Raw genomic sequence first — 22,672 nt, forward strand, 5'->3', positions numbered from 1 at the left:
AGAACTCGTTTTCCCAGGGCTAACCCATTGTAAAACAAATCCAGTAAGTGATAATATTTTTTTCTAAACACTTTGTTGCATAAACGTAAAAGGAAATCGAAGTCAGTGTTCTCTTTCAACTATTGAGTCCAATATGCTATCTGTTCAGTGCACAATCCAAAATAATGGTGTCAAAGTAAAAACTTTAAATAAAACAGGCATAAATGAGAACAGAGGCAAGGTCTGAGTCTGAATAATATCCTTTGAATTAAGGTGGCTTTTGCTCTATATCTATGTTCAAATTAAAACAATCATATAAACATAATTACACCTATTTTAGAGCCACTTCCTGGCATTCTTTATGAATAGGCAATCTTGTGACCTTTACTAAACCTAAACTTTGGCTAAGTTAATAGCCATTTTAAGCTTCAAGCATATTTAACCTGAAACCTTTGTACACTACGACTGTACTTTTGCTACTCCTGAACTTTATATTAAGACAATTTTTCAGCTTTTAAGAAAAAGAAAGTGATAATTAAAAGATAAATAAATGCTTTTTTGTCTCAGCTGCCCTTTACTATCACTACTTCTTAAGTAGTTCAGAAGAGTTTAATGCAAAAACTACAAATAATTGAACCTTTGAATATAGCTTTGTAGATGTATAAATTATTCTCTATGGGAGGCAAAATGAATGGGGAGGAAAGCAAAAGGAAATTGAAGTGATGCCTGAATTGATGCTTAATAAATAAAATAATTGAAGAATAGTCTCAGTCATGGCAGCTTACAAAGGAATGGTTACATGAGGGTTGAATATTATACAGTGCTTTTATGAGATGTGTCTTCCTCTTACATAATGTAGATAATTTTAGCACTACTGTGAATTCTGTGGAGCCATTTCTATCTACAGTTATACCAGCATTTTTTAACTGATATTTTAAAAAATATATTGGCAGCCAATTTTGTACAGTGATATCTCTTTCTTAGGTAGAAATGAGAGGTTTTTTTGGTAATGTTGATCTACTTACCATGCATACTGGAATACTGGGATATTTATTTATTTATTTATTTATGGTGACATTCCAGTTTGTTTAAGTTATATTCTAACTTTTCTCTGTTATTTTTAGTCAGGGGTATTTTTATTTTAATTTTTGCACTGGAGAATCTTGTTTCTTTTGTGTTTGACCTACTTGCCATAAGGGAATATAATTTATTTATTTCTTTAGAAAATGTACCCATTTTCTCCATCAATGTTTCTTTCATTCTGCATCATAGTGTATTGGCAAGTAGGTTCTGCGCATCTCATTGACTTCTGTAACCTCTGAAAACTTCTTTGTTGATGATTTCTGGCAGCTCATTAAAATGAGCAGAGCAAACGGTATCAGCACGTTACTTAAAACTGAACTCAGCTGTTTTAATATTCATTAAATTGCTCTGCATCACTGATTGAGAAAGAACAATATACAAAGTATAATCTCGTGTGGTAAATAAAATTGTACACATTGAATACATTCAGCTTATCAGCAGTAAAGAGTTATCAGAATGTAGAGAGGCAATTATAGAAATAGCCTATCTGCTATCACTCTCTGTAAATGTAAATATTTATTTGTTTAAATGGGAAGCTTATTTTAGCAATCTTATCTTTGTCTCCCTGAGCACTTTCAGTCATGGCAAATATTTGGACTAATAATAGACAGCATTTAATTTTTGATTGAATTAATCACACGTTTTATTCATTTCCCAAGTCTACCCAATATCTTTCTATCTGAAATTATTTAGAAGTGGGCAATACAAATCTGCTTCATTGCTTTATGCTATGAAGTTTTCGTTTTAATTGAAACGTGAAAAATACACAGGTTTTGGTGAGTGATAGATTTTGGGCCCTCAATGTAAAATAACAAATTGCATAGTTCAGTATGTTTCATGTAAATAGTAATTTTATAACTGTAAATACTTTCATACCTTGACCCTCTCTGCTTATCCCACTTTTATTTACCCATGTTTGCCATCCTTGTCTCCCAGAAATGATGGCAATTTCCATTGCTTATCACTGAAGTTCTTCTGCAAAGAGCTATGCCCTTTTTTGCTGTTACTGTGTGTGGAGGGTGTTCCATGAAACAATTTGCACAGCTACCACTCTGTGATTCAGAATGTCTCTGAGACTCATATCAAGCCTATAGTAAACTACTGATGAATAAGCACCAAACAAGTGACCTAATTACATGCTAGTGCATATTTACATAATTAAAAAAAAATTATAATAAAATCCTTGATGCTTTTACATGAGTTTGCAAATTGTACAGTTGATTTGTATATCCTGTTGTTCCTACTCAAAATGTCCTTCTATCCTTTCTTGTTTGGTATGCCCAGCTGTGACACTGTGCCTGTATTTAACTGTAAACTACTTGGGGCAGAGACTGTTTTGTCACAGAAAACTTAAGACAGGAAATCAATATGTAATACATTGGTGTAAACTCATGCAGACTTCAGTTCACTGTAATCATGAAAATATATTTCATGCATCAAGGGTCAGTGTGGAAGAATTTCCAGATTGTTAGATTTCAAGCTATATGATCCAAGGCAATGAAAACTTCATGAAGTGAAACAGAGAATACTGTTTACAAATTTTAAGTTTACTTGCTGTTACATAGACAGTGCATTAGCACAGATGTACACCATTATAAGTGAAAAAGATCTATACTTAAAATCCCTAGTGCATCTCATGTAACAGTAGATAAATTATTTGCCTACATTTTAATACTTTCAATTTGTGTAATGTGCTCTACTGCTACTGGGAAAAAAACTAATTTCTATCTTCAAGTTGTATTCCACATGGACATTTACAAAGGGATATATACCTATTCTGCCAGTCGTCTTGGCCCTGTCCATCCTGAGGATCAGCCTTTTCTTTGTGTTAAAATGGACTTTGGTAACTGAGTGCTCTGATAATAAGAACATTTCTGCCTTCTGGACAGTTTTTTTGGGGGGGTCAAGAAGGATCTGATTCACTCATTAGGTATTCTCTATTCCCATGAAATCCTGCCTAGAGCTTTTAAGATTTGCGTCAGCATTCATTTTTGTAACATCTCATGCAGGATTACACATCTTACAAGTACACTTCATGTATATCTTCATGTTCCAGAATGATTTTTCTTTTTTTAATTTATTGGTAATATTTCTCTTCTGGTTTAGAAAATCACCTCTGTAGTGAACAGCTCAGTCCACTGCTTATATAGGGTACATTTCAAATTCCTTATTCCAGTAGATTGTTCATAATCTATACCTCTTTTCTGGAAAATGGCATTAATTAGCACTGTCTGATAGCTTGGAGTTGTAAAGCAAAGACTGCCCTGTAACTCATGCAGTGCCAGAATACTTGCAAAATGTTTCATGGTTGTGTCTTGGTGTTACATGAAATACCACCGTGGAATACCAAGAAATTGGAAAATGAAAAAAAACATCTCTTGGCTTTGTATTCCTCTCCCAGTTTTATGAATGAAATTTCTAAGTGGCTTAAGTTTCTCTACTGCCTCTATGTATAACAAAGCTTTGGTTCATGGTTAGAGAACAACAAATCTTTCAGCTCTCAAGTTGCTTGTTTAACCCTCAAAAATAAATCTCCTCTTATGTTAATCTTCAGTTCTTACAAGATACATACTTTGGTCAACTGTTACTTGCCTTTCCTTCAGTCTCTCGGATTTGGGGAGTTCTGATCAATAGAAAGGACTGCTGCCAGTTCTGACTATCATAACAGGATCTTTTCCACCTCTTAGCTGAGGAATGAGTCTAAGGATCAGTCTTCTTCCTTGTCCTCAAGTCTATTGATTTGGCATACAGGAGCATTAATTCTCCTCAGTCTCAGATCACCCCACAGCAATGGATTCGAGAGATGTTATCACTAAAGTGTGTTGACTTTTTCCACTGAAAATGATTCCTTATTATTTTTAATACAGAAATACCTCTGCATTTTCAGCCAAGGCAGATCTATTTTCTGTGTCTGCACTTCGTCATCTGTAGAACTGAACCTCTGTGAACTGCATTATTGTCATATGCATGACTGTAATTACAGAATCACAGAATGGCTGAGATTTGAAGGGAGTTCATCTGGTGCAGTACTCAAGCAAGAACCCAGAGCAGGTTGCCCATGACCAAGATCAGGCAGCTTTAGAATAGCTGAAAGGAGAAAGATTCCACAACCTTTCAGGGAAACACAGAGCTATGTCAACCTCATAATGACAACCTCAAATGACAGAGCTAAGTCAACCTCATAATAAAGAGTTCCTTATGTTCAAACAGAATCTCCTACATTTCAGTTAATGCTTGTTGCCTTTTGTCCTTGCGCTGGGCACCAATGGAGAGACCCTGACACTGTCTTCTTTGCACTCTTCCCTCAGGTATCTCCCAACATTTTGTTTCAGAGTTAAAATACTTTTAGTCAGGTATATGTAGACATTGATAAGAATCCCCCTGAGTCTTCTCTTCTCTTGGCTGAACAGTTCCATCTCTCCTAGCTTTTCATCACAGGAGAGATGCTCCAGTCTCTTATCATCTTAGTGACGCCTAACAGTACTCTATCTGGTAGCTCCAGGAGAGCTTGTTCACTGACCGTGAACTCTGTGTTAACAGTACTAGGTCCAATCAATAGTCTTGAGGTTTATTAATGTCAGCAAGTGGGCAATCCAAAGGAAATGCCATATCAACATAAACACTGAAGAGGACAATAGGCTGTGTCAAAGCGTTTTGTGAGATTGCTCGTGGTTTTCAGTAATCAGGCCTTTAGATTTCAATGCCTTTTATGAGAACTGTTTCCATGTCCGGTTATTTCTGAGCTGCAACTTGCACTCTGCACGTACCTCTGTGGTTGCGCTATGTCATTGTAGGGTCATCTGGTGTTAAGGTTTGTCAGTTCAGAAGACTTCTCTAAATATCTTTAAGTAAAGGATTTTGAAACTGTCTCTAAATAAAAATGAACACTTAATTTTCTTGTTCAGAATAAGTCTGCAAATGTCCATTGGGATTTTTTTGAAAATGGAAAGATCAGAAATTGTTTTGAGGATGAATTTCATATGTATATTCTCTTATTTACTTCATTTTCTTCTCCATCTTACTGTTATACCTGACGTACTGTATAATGTTTTTCATGCTCTGCTTTTTACATCAGTGCACCAAGTATGAAGAAAGATAAAAAGTTGAGTGTTCTTCCTATCAAGAGCATAGAAAGAGTTTTCAGGTGCAATTGTTCAAACATGCTTATTCTGCAGTCACATGAAACTTCAAGATTACTGATTATTTCTAAATATCCTGTCTTTGCATCTCTGTAATACTGCATTCTGATACAGCTAATAAATAATGAACTACTATTTTGTTTCAGAGTTAAAATACCTTTAGTCTTGGAAGTCTTTCCATCACAGCAAAAATGTCATGGATGCGTTTAGATAGAAATGTAACAAAACCAAACAATACAACCAGACAAACCTTAAACAGTCGACCACAACTCAAAAACACTCAAAATCTACTTCACTCTCTGAAAAAAATAGATGAGCTGGAGATTCAGTGAGATCTAATAATATGTTAGCTATTGTTAATGCTATTTTCTATCTATAGCTAATGCTACAGATTCTTGAGTAACAGCCAGGAATACTAAATAGTAGGAGAGATAATTTTTTTAGTTTCTCTTCAGAAATGTGAATTTTATTTGAACAAAATTTCCATTCACAAATAATTTTATGTAGAGAATTCCACAAAATCAGGTTCACAGTTACTTAAGGCAGGATTCAGATGATCTAAACATAGACATCTATTACTGTTGGAGGTGTCATAGGTTACCACAGACATCTGCATGGAACAGATATGATGCACATTAAATGGGAGCATCGACTGGAACAGCAACTGGAGGCCAGGTGGGATATCCCAGGGCAGTTTTGTTTGTTTCAGAGATTTATTATATCCCTATTATATTTCCTTATATACTTATTAGTGTTTGTGGTAGAACTGACAGAATTTACATTGTCATTTTGAATAAAAAATTATGTTGGGGTAGTATTTTTTTCTTGCCCATTCAATATTTTTTACATGTAGATAAAATAGAAGAAAAAATAGATACTTTATTCCTAAGTGTATTGCTTTCAAAAAGATTCCTTGGTATTTTAGCTTTGTATTTTAATTGTCAAAATATTTTTGTTCTTCTAGACAGAAAAAGGGAGTGCGCTACATGAAGCAGCCCTGTTTGGAAAGGTGGAAGTGGCGCGCATATTACTTGAAACAGGTAAATTTAACTACAGGAAGCACTTACCAAATACTCCTAAAATTTCTAACCTGGTGTTTACCCCTCAAATCTTGTTTATACAAATTACTGCTTTATTTCTCCACCTTTACACATCTAATCACATGACTTCTCATTGAGTTAATGTTCTTTTAGAGTAAGAGGATAAATATACAGGAGAACAAAAGCAGTATTTTTACTAAGACTAAGAAATGCCTTACGTGACTTAGTGTATGCCACTGTATTCTGAGAATAAATGTGTTCTGAAAATAACATGACTACATAATTTTTTTAATTTACTCTGAAAGGCAGCCAAGTATATTTAGATTAGCTAGGAAATAAAAGATGTCACTGCTGCTTTTCTTTTTTTTTCTTCCATTTGATGGAACTTGTAGTGGCCTACATGACTTGAAGATTATACAGTAGTATAGTCTACTGAGTGTAGTACCTGACTGGACCTAAAATGCCTGTTGGCTTTGCTCTCTTACCTGTTCTATTACCACTGTAAAGGAAGTTTGATTATGTCATCCTTCTGAGATGACAGTTACTACGTTGTGGGGATTCTGTATACTTTAACTCTTATTTGAGTTAAATCGATCATCTAAACAAGTGTGTTCCCAGATAAATGAGAAGATCAATGAAATGTGGATATTCAGAGACAATTCTTCTGAGATGCATGAACTTCTGTTGTAGTGAGGGATCTTACTGATTTTTATTGTCAGTGCTTGTGAGGTTATACAGTGCAAAAGACGTAATGCCATGCTCAGAGCTCCTTTACTGAATCCCAGCTAAGTGAATATCTATCTGATCTGAGATGTACGTTTGGAAAAAAAGGTCTTTCCAAGATGTTTTTCTGTTTGGATAACTAAAAAAAAGGCAAAAACGAATCTGTACCTGCCCTCAAAAAGGCAGTCTTTTTATATTAATTCACATAAAAGAGGAAGGAATGGAGAATATCTCAGCAATATGGGGAGCCTTATATCACAAATAAATAACACCTCTCGTGGAATAGTACATGTTATAGCCTTTACAACTATATAATTTTACAAGGTAGCAGTGTAGAACATTCACTATTAACTCCTTCAACACCTTCTGGCAATGCTTTCTACCTGATCCGTTTTCATCTAGCCATCTCCTTTTCTTTAATTCTGCTTCGAAGAAGACTCAGATATTATGAATAGCTATTGCAAAGGAGAAGTGTAAGTTGATGTCTCCAGACTCTGAAAATCAGCTTTGATAGCTCAGCAATATCTTGGTTTTATTTTCATTGAGAAAACAAATATCTCTTTCTCATAAATAAATTAGGAAACACTCGATCAGGTCAGGAAACAGCAAGAGCTGCAGTCTTTTCTGTTGAGTAGAGAAATCAATCCCTTCATGCTTCCTCAATATCTTCATAAATTCTGCTGCTTCTGATTTCCTCTATGCGGTTTTCTGAGAAGAATCACATTCCATTTGTTAGGATCTTTCATCCTTCTTATGAAAGTGCATCTCAAGTAAAAAAATTCATTTGTACTCTATCAGGCAAACATTCCTAAAGACAAAACGAAGTTGAGGATTCATGTAGCATCATACACACCCCATCCTCAGAAACCTATACAAGATAAGCCTCAAACTTACATACTGATGCTTATGTTTGTGATTCGAGCCAATTACTTGTTTAACACTCTGTGAGGATATGTTCTTTGCATACAGCCCTTACACCACATATGGATATTTCAGTCCTTCCAGGAGCTACAAAACAACACAAATAACTATTTCTGTGTTTCTCCCAACATTCATACTATGCAGCAGAAAATCCCTGGTGAATTACAGCAGACTGGGGAGAATTAGAATCCAGGCAGGAAAAACAAAAAAAGAATTCTTAGTTTTATAAAATTTATTAAAATATAAAATTGATTTTATAAAATTTCTTGATTTTGTAAAGAATTGTTTTCAGGATGTCTGTTTCATAGTAACAGTCTGTTAAAAATATTCCCAAATCTGGTTTAAGAAGCTTACTTTAAATCACCAGGAGCAAGAGAAACATAAAACCAATGTCATGTCAGCAGGCGAATTTTAGGCTACTCAAGCTTTAAACTGAAATGGATGTTGTACTTCAACTGTAGCACAGCTGTTAATCTGCTACACTTGTGTAACTGCTTGCATTTGATTTGTCAGATGACTGAGTCTGATATGCCACACTTAGATGTACTTTGGGTTAAAATTTTCACCAGAAATCATTTTCTTTCTCAGGAGTTGATGCCAACATAAAGGACAGTTTGGGTAGAACAGTTTTAGATATTCTTAAAGAACATCCATCTCAACAATCACTCCAAATTGCTGCTCTGCTTCAAGGTAAGTCATATTTAGTTACACCTGTAGAAACAAATCAGAATACTATGGAGGCATAAGGCTTAATGTTGCAACTTCTACACTGAAAATATTTCATTACATGAAAAGAGTTCTTTTTTGAATTGAAAAAAAAAAATTGTTTGTTAGACAAACATATGTATATATATGCTAGACAAAATGAAGTGGTTGAATATCCTTCCTTTTTCTGACAGTAGACATTAGTACGGTGTGTCACTTGCAGTTACTTTTTGTACATTCTGCATCAGAAAATAATGTTTTACTGCAGTTCTATTCAGTTGTGATGGTAAAATAGAATTGAAAGGCTTGTTTCATTCATAAATAACAAATGTAACTGAAGAATGATGACAAACTTTCAAAACCTTTTATGGCGCCTTTCTCATTTTCTTTAAAATTGAAAAAAAAAACCCAACACAAAAGCAGGCAGTAACTTGTCATAGTGGTAGAAACAATTTTTTTTGCATGTGTTTATTCTCTTTCTTCAGTTTCATGATGTAAAACTCATGAAACTCAATTTTTAACAGTCATACATGAGCTAGCACATAATTCAATGCTACACATCTATTTTGTCTTGCATGCAATTCGTACCTTCATTTTCAGATTAGTCTTTATTTAGCTGTATTTGACTAAGGTGATGATGGCAGGCATCAGCACTGCATCTACACTTGTACTGATTCTTGTTGTCTTTGAGCCGTTTTAATCGGATACTAAAAGTGCACTGGCTCATGCATCAGTCTCCCTTGTATCTGCATATCGTAAGAACATCTCCTAGGGAAAATGATGTTGTGGCCAGACAGCATCCTTTCTTCAGATGTTCATTTCTTTACACACTGCCTAGCTAGCTTCAACAAACTTTTCCAGTGAGGGAGATGGTGACACAAAAGAAAGTTTCCACAAGTATAATTAAGATTTTGCAAGGTGGGGAGGAGATATTCTCTTAAGGTACTGATTCATGCTATAGATGAACTGAATTTAGAGGTCACGGTTACTGAAAAGGGTTGTCTAAGTCCTTTCCCTCCTTCCTATTTTCTTTTTCCTTTCGTCCCATTTTCTTTTCCTCCTTAAGTACTTTCAGCTATACAGTTCTCGTCCTTATTCCTTGTTTACAGTAAAGTGTAAGTTGATCTGATTCAGTTTATTAACCAACAGTATGCAAGGTCTGTTCCAAAAGTAATGCCTCCCATTTTATTATGTCAGCCCATGACGTCAGAGGTGGATGCTGGTGGTGTGGAGTAGAGGTTTAACCTTCCCACCAGCATGCCATTACATTTTGTTGCTGTGTGACAGATGGCAACAGAGGGGCAATCTGACAGAATGGCATCTGATGTGGAAGTGGGTATGAAGCAAAAGTGTGTCACTGAATTCCTCCATGCAGAAGAAATGGCACCCACTGACATCATCTATGTTTGCTGAATGTTTATGGAGACCAAATAGTGGATATGACCACAATGAGCTGGTGGATGGTGTGTTGCAGCAACACCATCAGAACAACTGTGGAAGTGCTGGTCATCTTTGCTGGTGCAGATTTTTAGTAGTGTGACATGCAGGCTCTTATTCATTGCTGGTGAAAATGCACAGCTAATGGTGGTGACTGTTCAAAAGTAGTGTTTTGTAGCTGAGAATTTGTTCTATCAAATAGTGTTACTGTTCTCTTTGTATGCGTTCTAGTTTCCATGGAAATAAATAGGAGGGATTGCATTCAGAGTGACATATGTAGTTTATTACATATGTGTCACAATATTTAAAATAATATAAATCAGTGTTGTAATTACATAAATACGTCTATTTGCTCTAATGAACCTGCCTCTTATATGATGTAGGTCCCAGAGTTAGTTTTGTCCCAGGGAAATGGCAGAATTGTTCATCAAGAAGTGGAGAGGAATCAGCAGAAGAGTGCTCTAAATTTGATAGAGTTTGATCGTCTCAACCCCACCAATCAACGATTTCTGCAAAGTACCCTTCCTTGCTCTCTGTGAAATAGTAATTCCCAAACCCAAGCCTATCTCAAGGTTTTGTCATTTTTGTAGGTCAGTACCTGCTCCTAGTCTTTATCACAAAAAGAAGAAATCTATCAATTTGAAAGCTTCTTTGTGCTTTGACACAATATCTTTTTCACATGTGCCTTGCAAATATGAAGAAGACTGCTGATACTTTGAGCTTGTAGTAGTATGACTTAGAACAAACAGCTGTTTATTTTTGCTTGGTCTGCCTTATAGTTAAAGAAGTGATGTTCAGGGATGAAAAATGTTTATCAAAATGCCATTTTGAAACTTGAGAAAACTGGACAAGTCCCTTCAGTACTCCTTTGTGGAGCTTACTGAGATTCTTTGTCATCAGCAAAGGGTTTACTAAACCTTTAACCATCTGAGATAAAGTTTGAAATTTGAGATGAAGTTGAAAAAATCAAGAACAAGAATGTCAGGATTCAGTACTAGCACTGATGATAATCTACCCTGTCTCTAAAAAGTTTGTTGAGTATATTTTTCATTGAAATGTGGGCATTTATTTCACTGTAGGTGAAAAAATCAGTAAAGCACTGGGAATTTGAGAAACCTTAATGTACTGTAATTGAGTTCAACTTCAGTGGGTAATGAATTCCATGCAAAGAAAGGGCAAATGCTGAGAGAGAGTAGGGGCTTCCAAATACATTCCTGCTAAACCTCCTGTGTTCCAATGATTATCTAGGCAGGTTTATATGTGTCCTTCATGTATACTAAAAAGAAAAAGAGATGAAACAAATGCTGTCAGATGATTACTTGCTGAATTTTGTTTCTTCCTATTTTATTTTCTGTATGTACAACATGATTCTATGTCAACATAATGTATTGAATTTATTCTTTCACCTTGTTGCCAGGTTAGAATAAGATCTTATCTTCTGGCATTTTTACTAACTTCTACCATTTTCCCCTTGGTATTGTTATGAAACCTAGAAATCCAAGTCTTAAAGTGCCACTGTACAGTTTATAGTATTAACATAGAGCATAATATATGTTGCTTCTACAAGATGTTAGCTTTCAAAATTTAATTCAAAGGCTGCAAGATGCTTATATACAGACTGATGAAACAAACCAGGAAGTAATGTGACCACTATTACTGGTGAGATTGATAGATAGTGTTCAGTGCTACATACAGAGGTGTAGCAAAATTGTAAGAAAAGTTTTCAAGGAGAATTATTAGTTTTAAGGAAATTGATGAGAAATTTCTTTGAATGGAAAGAAGTTCTCTGAAAGAAGAAATTAATTTACATCCATGGAAAGCAGTTTGTGGAAGTGGCAATATTAAATCTGTTCAATCATCCTGAGAAAACAGTAATTGAAGTTCCCACAGAAGAAGAAAAAATGGTGCTTGAATAGCCTTCCATTTTCCTGGCTAGTTTGTTTTATTATTTAATATATGGCAAATAAATAATGAAACCCTTTTCAAGAGCAACCCAAAACCAAATAACTAAACTATACCCCACCTGAATTTTTTTTTTAATTGCCTGTTAATTACATACAGGTTAGAATGACAGTTCAAGTTTTAATTCCATGCCTTTCATGTATGTTTCATCATTTTCTGTGTCTGGCTCAGGTCTGAACTGAATTGAGCTGAGTTAAAAATACTTACTACAGTATAGATATTTTGCATGTTAATGAAGAATTAGCTGCTTTGACATTATATGCTCAAAGATTGGAGAATTAGCACATTCATTTCTTGGATGTAATGAAACAACAGCATTCAGTGCTGAAGCAGTTAACAGTATTGGCACTTAGGGCTTTATAATTAGCCAATGAAGATGAAAGGGATGTTGCCAAGGCTAGTAGGCCTAAAATTAAACCGACCAGCTGTGTTTTAGTTTCAGCACATGTGAACGTGACGCAGGTGCACACTACACCATCTTTCAACCCTTTTTCCCCAGCCCAATGTGTTTTCTGTTAGAATCTCGCTCTTTTACTATTTCTGGAAACAGAATTCTTGCTATTATGGAAAAAAAAAAAAAAAAAAAAGAAGAAAAAAAAAGAAAAAGAGATGATAGATAGTTGTACAGATGAGAAATGATGGGAACACCAGTACGACACAGCTCTGCAGTATAGGCAGTATGGAAGGAGATGTAGAAAGCCACTTCCTATCTCTTCTACTGATGGTGCTTAAGAAACTAACATAGTTTGTACATGTTACCCAATTATTAATAAGTGGAAAATACATAAGCAGCTACTGGAATGGAAACAGAACCAGGATTCTATTTTCTCCCCCCTGCATACATAGCTGCAATGTTGTTATCACAGGGCTTTAGTCTATTCTCTCTTTCTCTCTTCCTGTCTTTCTGTGGACAAATAGATTTTCCATTCTCTTCAGTACAAGTCTGCAGCTTCTCTGAAATACATTTCCAGTCAAGGATTTATTAGATCTTTGTGGGAAGAAAAGAACTGGGATATCAATTCCCCAGCACTTCCAGCACCTTTATTTTTTTTTCCTGGGTATTCATCAACTCCCTTTATAAAGTACTGTATAGCACTTTAATAAACCATGTTTGTTAATTAATTAATCCACTATTTACCACCATCCTCACCTATCTCAGAATCATAGCTCCAGTGCTTTTTTTTTTTATCATCCCTGAACATGTTTTCTTATGCCCACACATGGTTGAGGTACTTCAGGAGCTGCTTCTAGAGAGCTGAGATAGGATGTGGTGGAGCTGAGGGAGCTCAGCCAGGTGTCGGGGGTGCAGGGAGCCAAGCCTGAGGTATCCAGAGGGTGTTGTGAGATGATGGCTGTGCAGGAGGGCACAGAGAAATTAGGTTGTTTTTCAGGGACACAGGCCATGCTGGGGGTGTGTGTTGGTGGGCCTGCTTTATTCACCTGGTCTAGTTATTGGAGATTCTTCTATTTGGAAAGGTGAGTGTTCATACTTTTATGTTAGTCAAATTTGGCTTTTTTCCTTTTCTTTGAGGGGAAGTCACTGTAGAGAGGAACTCCAGGTGTTTCTAACTCTTTGCTTTGCTTAGATTGCCTATCAAAATAAAAGTCAAAGGAGTTTATACTAAGTATTAACAATAATAATACAAAATAGAAGTAAAGGTCTAAGTTCTTTCTCTAAAAGCCAGAGCTTATAAATTAAGCAAAAATCCTGACCTCACTAAGGAATGAGAACATGGAGGACCTGAAATTAAGAGCAGGTTGACCTGAGCCAAAGCTTTCACTGCCCCTGGATTTTCAGCAACAACTCCATCTGAGCTGGGCCATCTGCTATTGTGGCTGATATTCCTGGGGGCTCCTCTGCAAGACAGATGAGTGTGTCTGCCTACATCTTAATGCCTTCCCTTCTCCTTGACTTTGGCCTAGCACACGTTACAGAAATGAGGAACCCTTCTGGAACATTTTCAGATTTTCACATTCTTTGGATTAATCCTCACTGAACTGTAGTCTGCAGTTTGAGTCAACAGATGTAAAATACTCCATTCTTCCCAACGCAATTTGGTGAAGAGCCATCTCTGAAGTGCATGTATTGACATGTGCTTCCCTCACTCTGTGCTAGTCATGTCCACTCTCTGTGAAATATGGAACATGATGACATGACACAGAAAGCTGGAGAAGCATTATGATTCTGACAGATCGCGTCCTGAGCAGACTTCACCTTCCCCTGTTGCAGAACTCTCTTCTGTAAACTCTTTCAGACTACAGCTGTGGAAACTGTTCTGGTCATGAGCTAATCTAATTGACTAAGCTTGTCTTTCTGTTTTGAGGAGAGTGAATCCAGAGAAGTCTCTAAGCTACACTGTAATCAGAGCACAGATGATGGTTGACAACTTCATCTTTTTCATTAAGTTTGGAAAGGCAGGGAAGATGAGTTTCTAGCCAGCTGCAGGTGAATAGAATTTTGTTGTGGGTGAAAGCATACACTGCTTTTGAGTAGATTGTATTTGGCTCCTAAAATAGATCACTTGGTTTGTGTCTGTTCCTTTGATAACATGAGTAAGTTCTCATTTACCTAGTCTATGAGCTTCTCACAACTGAATCCATCACTTTATTGTTTTTGCTTATATACAGTAGAATTTTCAAAAGCATAAAGTTAACAGTACAAGTATGGCAGAAGCCTGAAGCTGTAAGTGTTGCACCATCTATTTTACCAGGATGGCACTTTCTGTTGGGCTGTTCTAAACCTCTCCAGCACATTGTGTGCTGAGCCTTTTTAAGAGGTTTCCCAAGACTTATATGGATATCAAAATAATACCAAGATTAATGTTCTTCACAATCTTACCTGCATTTCCATTCCTAATAATTTAATTATTGATCCAATAATTTGAACGCTGCCACTTATTTTATGTTTGCTTTCGGACAGCTGCAAAATTATCCAGTATATATTTTCAAGCATGAATTCTTATTTTTCCTTTTTCTTTTGATCTTGCTTTTCTTTTATATCTCCTCCATGTCACACAATATCTCAGCAAATATTGTAGCTGGTAGAGCTGAAAAAATTCCAGAGTATTTTGTCTTGCTGCTACTTGCAGCAAACATTTTAGACTGTCTCCCACAGTATTCTGAAGAAGCTGGCAGCCCATGGCTTGGATAGGTATACTCTGCTAGGTAAAGAGGGCTGGGCCCAGATAGTGGTGGTCAATGGTCACAAGTGATGTTGCCCAGAGGTCAGTACTGGGGCCTGTCCTGCTCAGTATCTTTATTGATGACATGAATGAGAGGAGATAACACCAAGTTGCTGGAAGCGTCTATCTGCCTGGGGGTAGGAAAGCACTACAGAGGGATCTGGACAGGCTGGATAGCTGGGCTGAGGCCAATGAGATGAAGTTCAACAAGACCAAGTGCCAGGTCCTGCACTTTGGCTTCAACAACCCCAGGCAACGCTGCAGGCTTGGGGCAGAGTAGCTGAAAGATTGCGTAGAGGACACAGACTTGGGATTATTGGTTGACACATGGCTGAACATGAGCCAGCAGCATGTCCAGGTGGACAAGAAGGCCAATGGCATCCTGGCTTGTATCAGAAATCGTGTTGCCAGCAGGAGCAGGGAAGTGGTCATCCCTCTGCACTCAGCACTGATGAGGCCACATCTTGAGTATCGTGTTTTTGGAGTCCCTCGCTATAAGACATTGAGGCCCTGAATAATGTTCTGAGAAGGGCACAGAGCTGGTGAGGGGTCTGGAGAGCAAGTGGTTGAGGGAACTGGGACTTTTTAGTCTGGAGAAGAGGAGGCTCAGGGATGACTTACTGCTCTTTACAACTGCCTGAAGAAAGGTTGTGGTGGGGTGGGGAGGTGGGAGTCGGCCTCTTCTCCCATGTAACTAGCAATAGGACTAAAGGGAATGGCCTCATGTGCGAGGGCAGATTCAGTTTAGACATTAGGAAAAAATTATTCTCCAAGAGAATGGTCAGGCGCTGGAGCAGGCTGCCCAGGGGGGTGGTGAAGTCACTGACCCTGGTTGTGTTCAAAAAACATTTAGATGTTGTACTGAGGAACATGGATTAGTGAAAAATATTGGTGAAAGATGGATGGTCGAACTGTATGACCTTGGAGGTCTTTTCCAACCTTGGTGATTCTATGATTCTACGGTTTTCACATGGTGCCTTACTTAAGAATTATCTTTGCTTCTTTCCTTTAAGTATTAAACTAAAAAAAACCCGCATGTTTTCATATGGAGAAATTTATGACAGCTTCTCCAATGGACCATTGCAAACCATCTGACTTACTATATTACATTTTCACATCATAATCTTAAGAAATAACAAGCTGCAAAGTATTCTAAAACTGCATGCTGTTCTCTGCCATTTCCAATTTCATTTTCTAAGATGTCGATTTCATCACAGTTTGTATTTGGGTTATCAGATTTGTTATTTAAACAGAAATAAAACTAGCTAAACAAGTACATTGTAGACTGCAAAAATTAAATCAGGGAAGTTTTCAGTTCCCAGAAACACTTTACTCATCCAGTGTGGTACGAATGAATGTGGTTATTGTAGTTCACTGCTGTGCTTACTATTTGGATAAGAAATTAAGTACTACAGGAAATCAAGAAAGTGGAGATACAGGAAATCAAGAAAGTGGAGAAGCCAAAATAGCTGCCTGAACTGGGAACCAGTCATTCTGCTGGAAAAAAGAAAACAAAACAAAACAAAAAAAACCACTATGGCGTAAATTAGTTTCTCATTAATTATTTAATATCTATTCTGCAATAACATTCATTTAAGTCTTAGAGTTTTATTGAGCATGTACTAATCCAGGTGAAAATAATGAATATTTGTACAAAATTAATAGCAAATTTGAAGTTTATCTCATTCATCATTTCACATGTCTGTTTTTATAAACATGCTCATGAAGTTGGAAAAAAGCAAATTTTAAAGAATAAAAGAGAGAAAAATTTTAGAATGGACTTTTTTAACCTATTAATTATATCTAAATTTTTGAAAGTGCTTTTTTTCTGAAGTACTTAGTCTCTGTTCTGCAAGCAGAATATTTTATCTTCTCTGTATCAGTATTTCTACTTATTGGTAACTTGAATATCTTGACTAGAGCCTGGAAGATCAACTGTATCCCAGGCTGCATCAAAAGAGGGGTGGCCAGCAGTGAGAGGAAGCTTAGTGACCCCTATACATTGCCCTTGCGAGGCCCCATCTGGACTACTGCACCCAGGTCTGGGTCCCCCAGCACAAGAAGAATGCAGAGCTGTTGGATGAGGTCCAGAGGAGGGCCACTAAGATGATCACAGGGCTGGAGCACCTCTCCTTTGAAGAAAGGTTGAGGGAGCTGATATTGTTCAGCTTGGAGAAGAGAAGGTTCTGGAGAGACCTCATTGTGGTCTTCCAGTACTTGAAGGGACTTTTCATGCAGGAGGAGAACTGATATTTTATGCTGTCTGATACTGATAGGACAAGAGAGGATGGCTTTAAACTAAGAGAGGGGAAATTTAGGTTAGCTGTTAGAAACAGATTTTTCACTCAGAGGGCAGTGAGGTGCTGGAACAGGTTGCTTAGAGAGGTTGTGGATGCCCCATCTCTGGTGGCACTTAAGGGTGGGTTTGATGGGGCCCTGGGAAGCCTGATCTAATTTGTGGCAACCCTGCCTATTGCAGAGGGATGGAACTAGATGATCTTAAAGTTCCCCTACAACGTAAGCCATTCTATGATTCTTTGACTAAATATTCTTAACAGATTTAAAACAAAAGAAAATTCTTTCAACAGTACTAATATAATGGAAAAGCAATATGGATATTTCAAGGAGATAGGAAAAATCATAGTGATACTTACAACTCATTACTCTCGCAGTCAGATTCCTCTAACAGTTTCAGTAGATTAGAGGAGGTAACTGGCCATTATAATGTTTTATAGTATTTTCAATAAATGATTGCCTTGCCGCAGTGTTTATGAGTATTTACAAGATACTGATATGCAAAACTGGAAGAGGTTTCATAAAAAAAGGAAGTAGGAAATATACTTTTTATTAGATTCAACCTTCTTCATTCTGGAGTTTATATGTATTTATATCTTTAAATTGCAGAATATATGGAAACAGGAAATGCAAGTGTTTCAGAGGAACGCCCACTGGAAGGTGCAGAACATCAGTCTTGCATTTTGTCTCCAGAAGTTCCTCCATCTCCAAAGGCTAAAAGTAAATACATGTACTCTGTGAATACAGAAGCTGTATTGAATTGTCTTTAATAGTAAAGTTATACCACTAACATGTTTGTATGCAGATATGAAATGAAAAAGAGAGATAAAGAAAGACTATTATTGAAAAGCTTTTCTTCCATTATGAACTACCTAGCTTGACTGCATACACTGAAATGTATACCATAAAAGAAAGTAAAGAACTATTCTCAAAAATGACAAGTCATAGATTGGTTACAGTCTGTTACATTGTTTGATCTTAAATATTTTTCTATAACATAATGCATTTCCAAAGTAAAAGAGAAGATTAATAAATATGCCACAATACTCCGTAGGTGCTTAAGATAGGAGAGAATTTATTTTGTCTCAGCCAGTGAGTACCTTTTCTGACTGTGTTACATTTGACTCTTTGAAGGATCATTTGTGTACCATTCTCCCATTCTTCCTGCAGATAAATGTTCTAACATACCTTTCATGTACCATGACTGTCACTGTTATGTGTACGTGGTTTGATCTTATGCTCTTACTTACATTTTTATGCACCAAAGTGTCATAGGAAGGACATTTCTTGAGCATGTTGTAATGCTGCTCTTCATGAAAACCAATCCTAATTCTAAAACCAAACCTGATTACTGGCTTCTATAGTCATCCAAAGTACATATAATTAACTACTGGCAAATAATTGCCTGTCTTCTTTGTTTTTTTTGATGGTTTTTTTTTTTTTTGAGTCTCTTTCACCCCTTTTCTAGGGGAGTTTAATTCATGAGAAGATTAAGCTTATTGCTGCAAACCAGATTATGATCTTCATGGTGACAGTAAACAAATACTCTAATTCTAGTCATGTTTCCCATTGGGGTGTTTGACAAACATGTAACATATGAATATAAATAGTTCCTTTGAATTTAGTAAAGTCATGAAGTCAGCTTCCCCGTGTCATGGAAAAATCCATCATTAATTTAGGTAGTAAATATTTAAAAAAAACGTTGTTCTTCTGCTTTCAAGATATAAACACTACACATAAACATGCTACTTTGTTTTTCCTTGTCTGTTGTGTAATCTGATTTTGAAGGAAAGAAATTGTATGTGATTGCACTTCCCATCTGTCTGTCATTTTCTAATAGTCTAATTTCAAATAATTTAAACCAAATTTGAAAGATGGATAGCTGTATCAATTACCTTATTGTGACTGTCATGAAAATAGATAGTTAGATAGAGGAGAGAGACGTTTCTTAGGCCTGCTCTGAAAGAAAGTTAAGCAAAAATAATCTTTTACGTATTCTTTCTGGCAGCAATCAGATAGCCAGTTAGTGTATGCTTACAGACAGGCCAGTTATCACATTTGCAGTTCTTGTCTTACCACACACAACTAATTCTTGCCTAGCAAGAAATACTGAAGGACATATGTGGAGGAATATGGGATATTTGCACTTAGAGAACATAAATCTGTAGGAAACAGTAGTCCTGTGTTTTCATTATGGTATTCCAGGATGTTCTTTAAAATAGTTCTTAATATTCAAGTCTTTTACTTCCAATTTTTACTTGTTCTGGTATTAATCTGCAATAAATTCTTTTTTTTTTTTTAATTATAAAGCTAAATATAAATAGAGCTAATTGCAGCTTTGATTCAATTTCAAGTTTAGTGCAAACATAACAAAATGTAACAACTGTTTATTAAAATGTTTCTTATACTTAACTATTAAAAGGCAATTAGTTGCTTTTAATTAACAGCTTATGATCTTGGATCTAAAAATTGGAGTCACAGTTGTAATTTTAAAAAATATAATGAATTGTGTCTTTTATGTCTGCCTAGCATAGCAAACAACGAAAAAAAAAAAAAGCTAGAAAGAACGGTACAAAAAGAGCTCTAGACCAAATAGGAAGAATCTTAACTGGGTTTTCTTTAGTTACTTTTTTTTTTTTTTTTTTTTTCTTTTCTCCCCCAAAGGGTAGAGTGGAATGAAATTATCTCTGTATTTTATTGAGTAGGAGGACTGTAGTTTCCAACAGTATGACTCTTGGAACCTAGTCAAGAGAAAGAGTCTCTTACTTGCTTCAAGAATAAACTTGGCTTTCATTCACTTCTTCATTGCTAGTATTAAAGGTAACTGTGTAACACATATGCAGTAGATTATCCCAAACTAACACAGTTGTGATTCTAACACTTATCACTACTTCCTATCTTTCAAGTAGAGGCCCTCAGTATAGCTACTAAAAGCCCATTGTGTTACTCTTTTGGTAAATTGATTAACTGAAGATGAAGGAGAATTCATGAAATACAATAAAGAATGCACTAAACATGGATTTCTGATAGGTTGATATAGGGAGGAATGTTTCAAACTTGTGGGTTTTGCCCAACACATTCCCTCCATGATTCCAAAAGGTTGGACTCTGAGAAAGAGACCAAGGATTGTTTATAAAACATAGCTTTTTGCAGGGACAGATGTTTATTCTCTGAAACTTAGTCCTAATCAATTTAGAGTTTATGGAGACTATGCAATGTCTTACTTGTTCAGACTAGCAAATATGAATCCCGTGCAGTGTATAGAATGGTAGCTTTGTATGTTTGTAGAAACTTTCCTTTTCTGCTTAAATCTTATATGCTTGGATAGCTATTGGTTTTATTCAGCAACTCTGTTGGAAAACGGAGAACGGGTAAGTACATGTTGAATTTCATCCTAACTAAATACAAGCTATCAAGAAAAGGAAAAATAAGTAGATTACCTCGAGTGATTCCCATCCTGGAATGAGATGCCACTATTTTTGAGGATAGAATTGTGTGTGAAGATCACTGTTTAGATGTTTAAGCATGGAATGTAAGAAATACTAAGTAAAAATGTACATAACCTGCATTCCATTTTAATCATAAATGACCTCTAATATTCTAAGTATTGACTAATGGTGTGTCTGTTTTTAAAGGTGAAGCTGTGACTGGAGAATTATCAAAGCTCTTAGATGAAATCAAATTGTGCCAAGAAAAGGAATACTCTTTTGAAGATCTGTCTCATACAATATCAGACCATTTTCTGGACAATTTTAGTAAAATATCAGAGGAAGAACTTATGACCAGTGGAATCCAAACCAAGCTTAATGTAGTAAGTAAGATGAGATACAAAGATGATATATTCAGTAATAGTTGTTCTATTTTGTACCAATGGATCCAAATTCAAGGGAATTGCTGCCCAATTATAGCTTTCTCCTGCCATCTAGGGCCATCAGGACATCTCTTTCTGGGGGTCTTCTGGCATAATGATCTTAAGTAGTGCCAGAGTGGGTTTAGTTTGGGTATTAGGATAAATTTCTTCATGGAGAGGGTGGTTAATTGGTGCCATCTCCTTCCCTGAAGTATTTAAGAGAAGTGTGGATGTAGCACTTAGGGACTTGGTTTAGGAGTGGGACTTTGCTAGGTATGCTGATGGTTGGACTTGATGATCTTGAAGGTTTTTTCCAACCTAGATAATTTAGGATTCTATATTTGCTTTATTTACATCACATTCAGGAAAGAAATAGTGCAAGAATATGATATGTCTAATAATATGACAGTAAAAAAAGAATAGGACACACTCGTTACAGACTTGGAATTTAGTGTTCCTCTAATTTTATAAAGATACTGCCTTCTAGAACTAAGAATAGCTTTTGATGGTTATCACTACAAATGTGATCAAAAGTTCAGGCTAAATTTACTTTTGAGGTTGGGGAGTGCAAAGAGGGGGTTTTTGAGAAATGCATTGAACTTGATAATACTCAGAGCTGTATCTGAGACTAAATGCTTGCAGAATTTGATCAGAATTACCCCTCAAAATAAGAAGCGAAACATTTTCAGTTACAATTCCTACAAATGTTATTACCATGTGGCTTTCCTAGCAGTTAATGATCTGAAAGACTGTCTAATACTGAAAATTGTTGTGGTTGTGGCACTTCACTGATTTCTACCTATAGTTGAAAATATAACTTCATTAATACTATTCCTGTAAATAAAGTGCTGTACAATGCTTTTTTTTTTTCTTTTTCTTTTTTTTTTTCATTACAGGGTAAAAAAGCACTTTTATTATTATTATTCCTTTTAATTTAATTCTTTTCCTCACTAAGTAAAATAAATAGGATTGCTCATGAAATAATACACACAACAGAGGTAAAATGTTAAATGCTAAATTTCATTTTCTTTCTTCATAAATTAAGAACGATTATGCTCTAATAGGTGGTGAGAAGCATAACAAGTTAAGGCATTTTATGTGCTAGAGAATTCCTTACCATATATGGAGACAGAATTAGGTTTGCAGGAATGATTAGCTGCCCCAAAATGCAGTAGCTACTTTTGTAAAGCCCTTTTATGTTTGAGCAATTAGATACATAATCCATACTGAAGTCAGTCTAAACAAGGTACTGGAGTCATTTAAGCATTTCTATATGTCTTTCAAGTGTCCCTCTGTATTTAGATGCAAACTGCTATTTAAGTTTTCTCTGTTGCTGTTTGCAGAAATTGTAACTCA

The 22,672-nt window shown here is 36.0% G+C and overlaps 1 protein-coding gene across 9 annotated transcripts in view; it reads left to right on the plus strand.

Moving 5' to 3' along the window:
• The window catches only part of ANKS1B (ankyrin repeat and sterile alpha motif domain containing 1B), a 403,660-nt gene that overhangs the window by 53,191 nt on the left and 327,797 nt on the right, over positions 1 to 22,672 (plus strand). For all 9 annotated transcript variants that reach the window (XM_052667844.1, XM_052667843.1, XM_052667851.1 and 6 more), the window contains exons 5-8: positions 6,166 to 6,241; positions 8,474 to 8,575; positions 18,076 to 18,186; positions 21,102 to 21,277. In XM_052667844.1, coding sequence (XP_052523804.1) covers positions 6,166 to 6,241; positions 8,474 to 8,575; positions 18,076 to 18,186; positions 21,102 to 21,277 — 465 coding nt within the window. The remainder of the gene's footprint in view (positions 1 to 6,165; positions 6,242 to 8,473; positions 8,576 to 18,075; positions 18,187 to 21,101; positions 21,278 to 22,672) is intronic.

The sequence above is a fragment of the Tympanuchus pallidicinctus genome, unplaced genomic scaffold (genome assembly GCF_026119805.1).
Source record: "Tympanuchus pallidicinctus isolate F22 unplaced genomic scaffold, pur_lepc_1.0 scaffold8, whole genome shotgun sequence".
NCBI classification, from domain to species: Eukaryota; Metazoa; Chordata; class Aves; order Galliformes; family Phasianidae; genus Tympanuchus; species Tympanuchus pallidicinctus.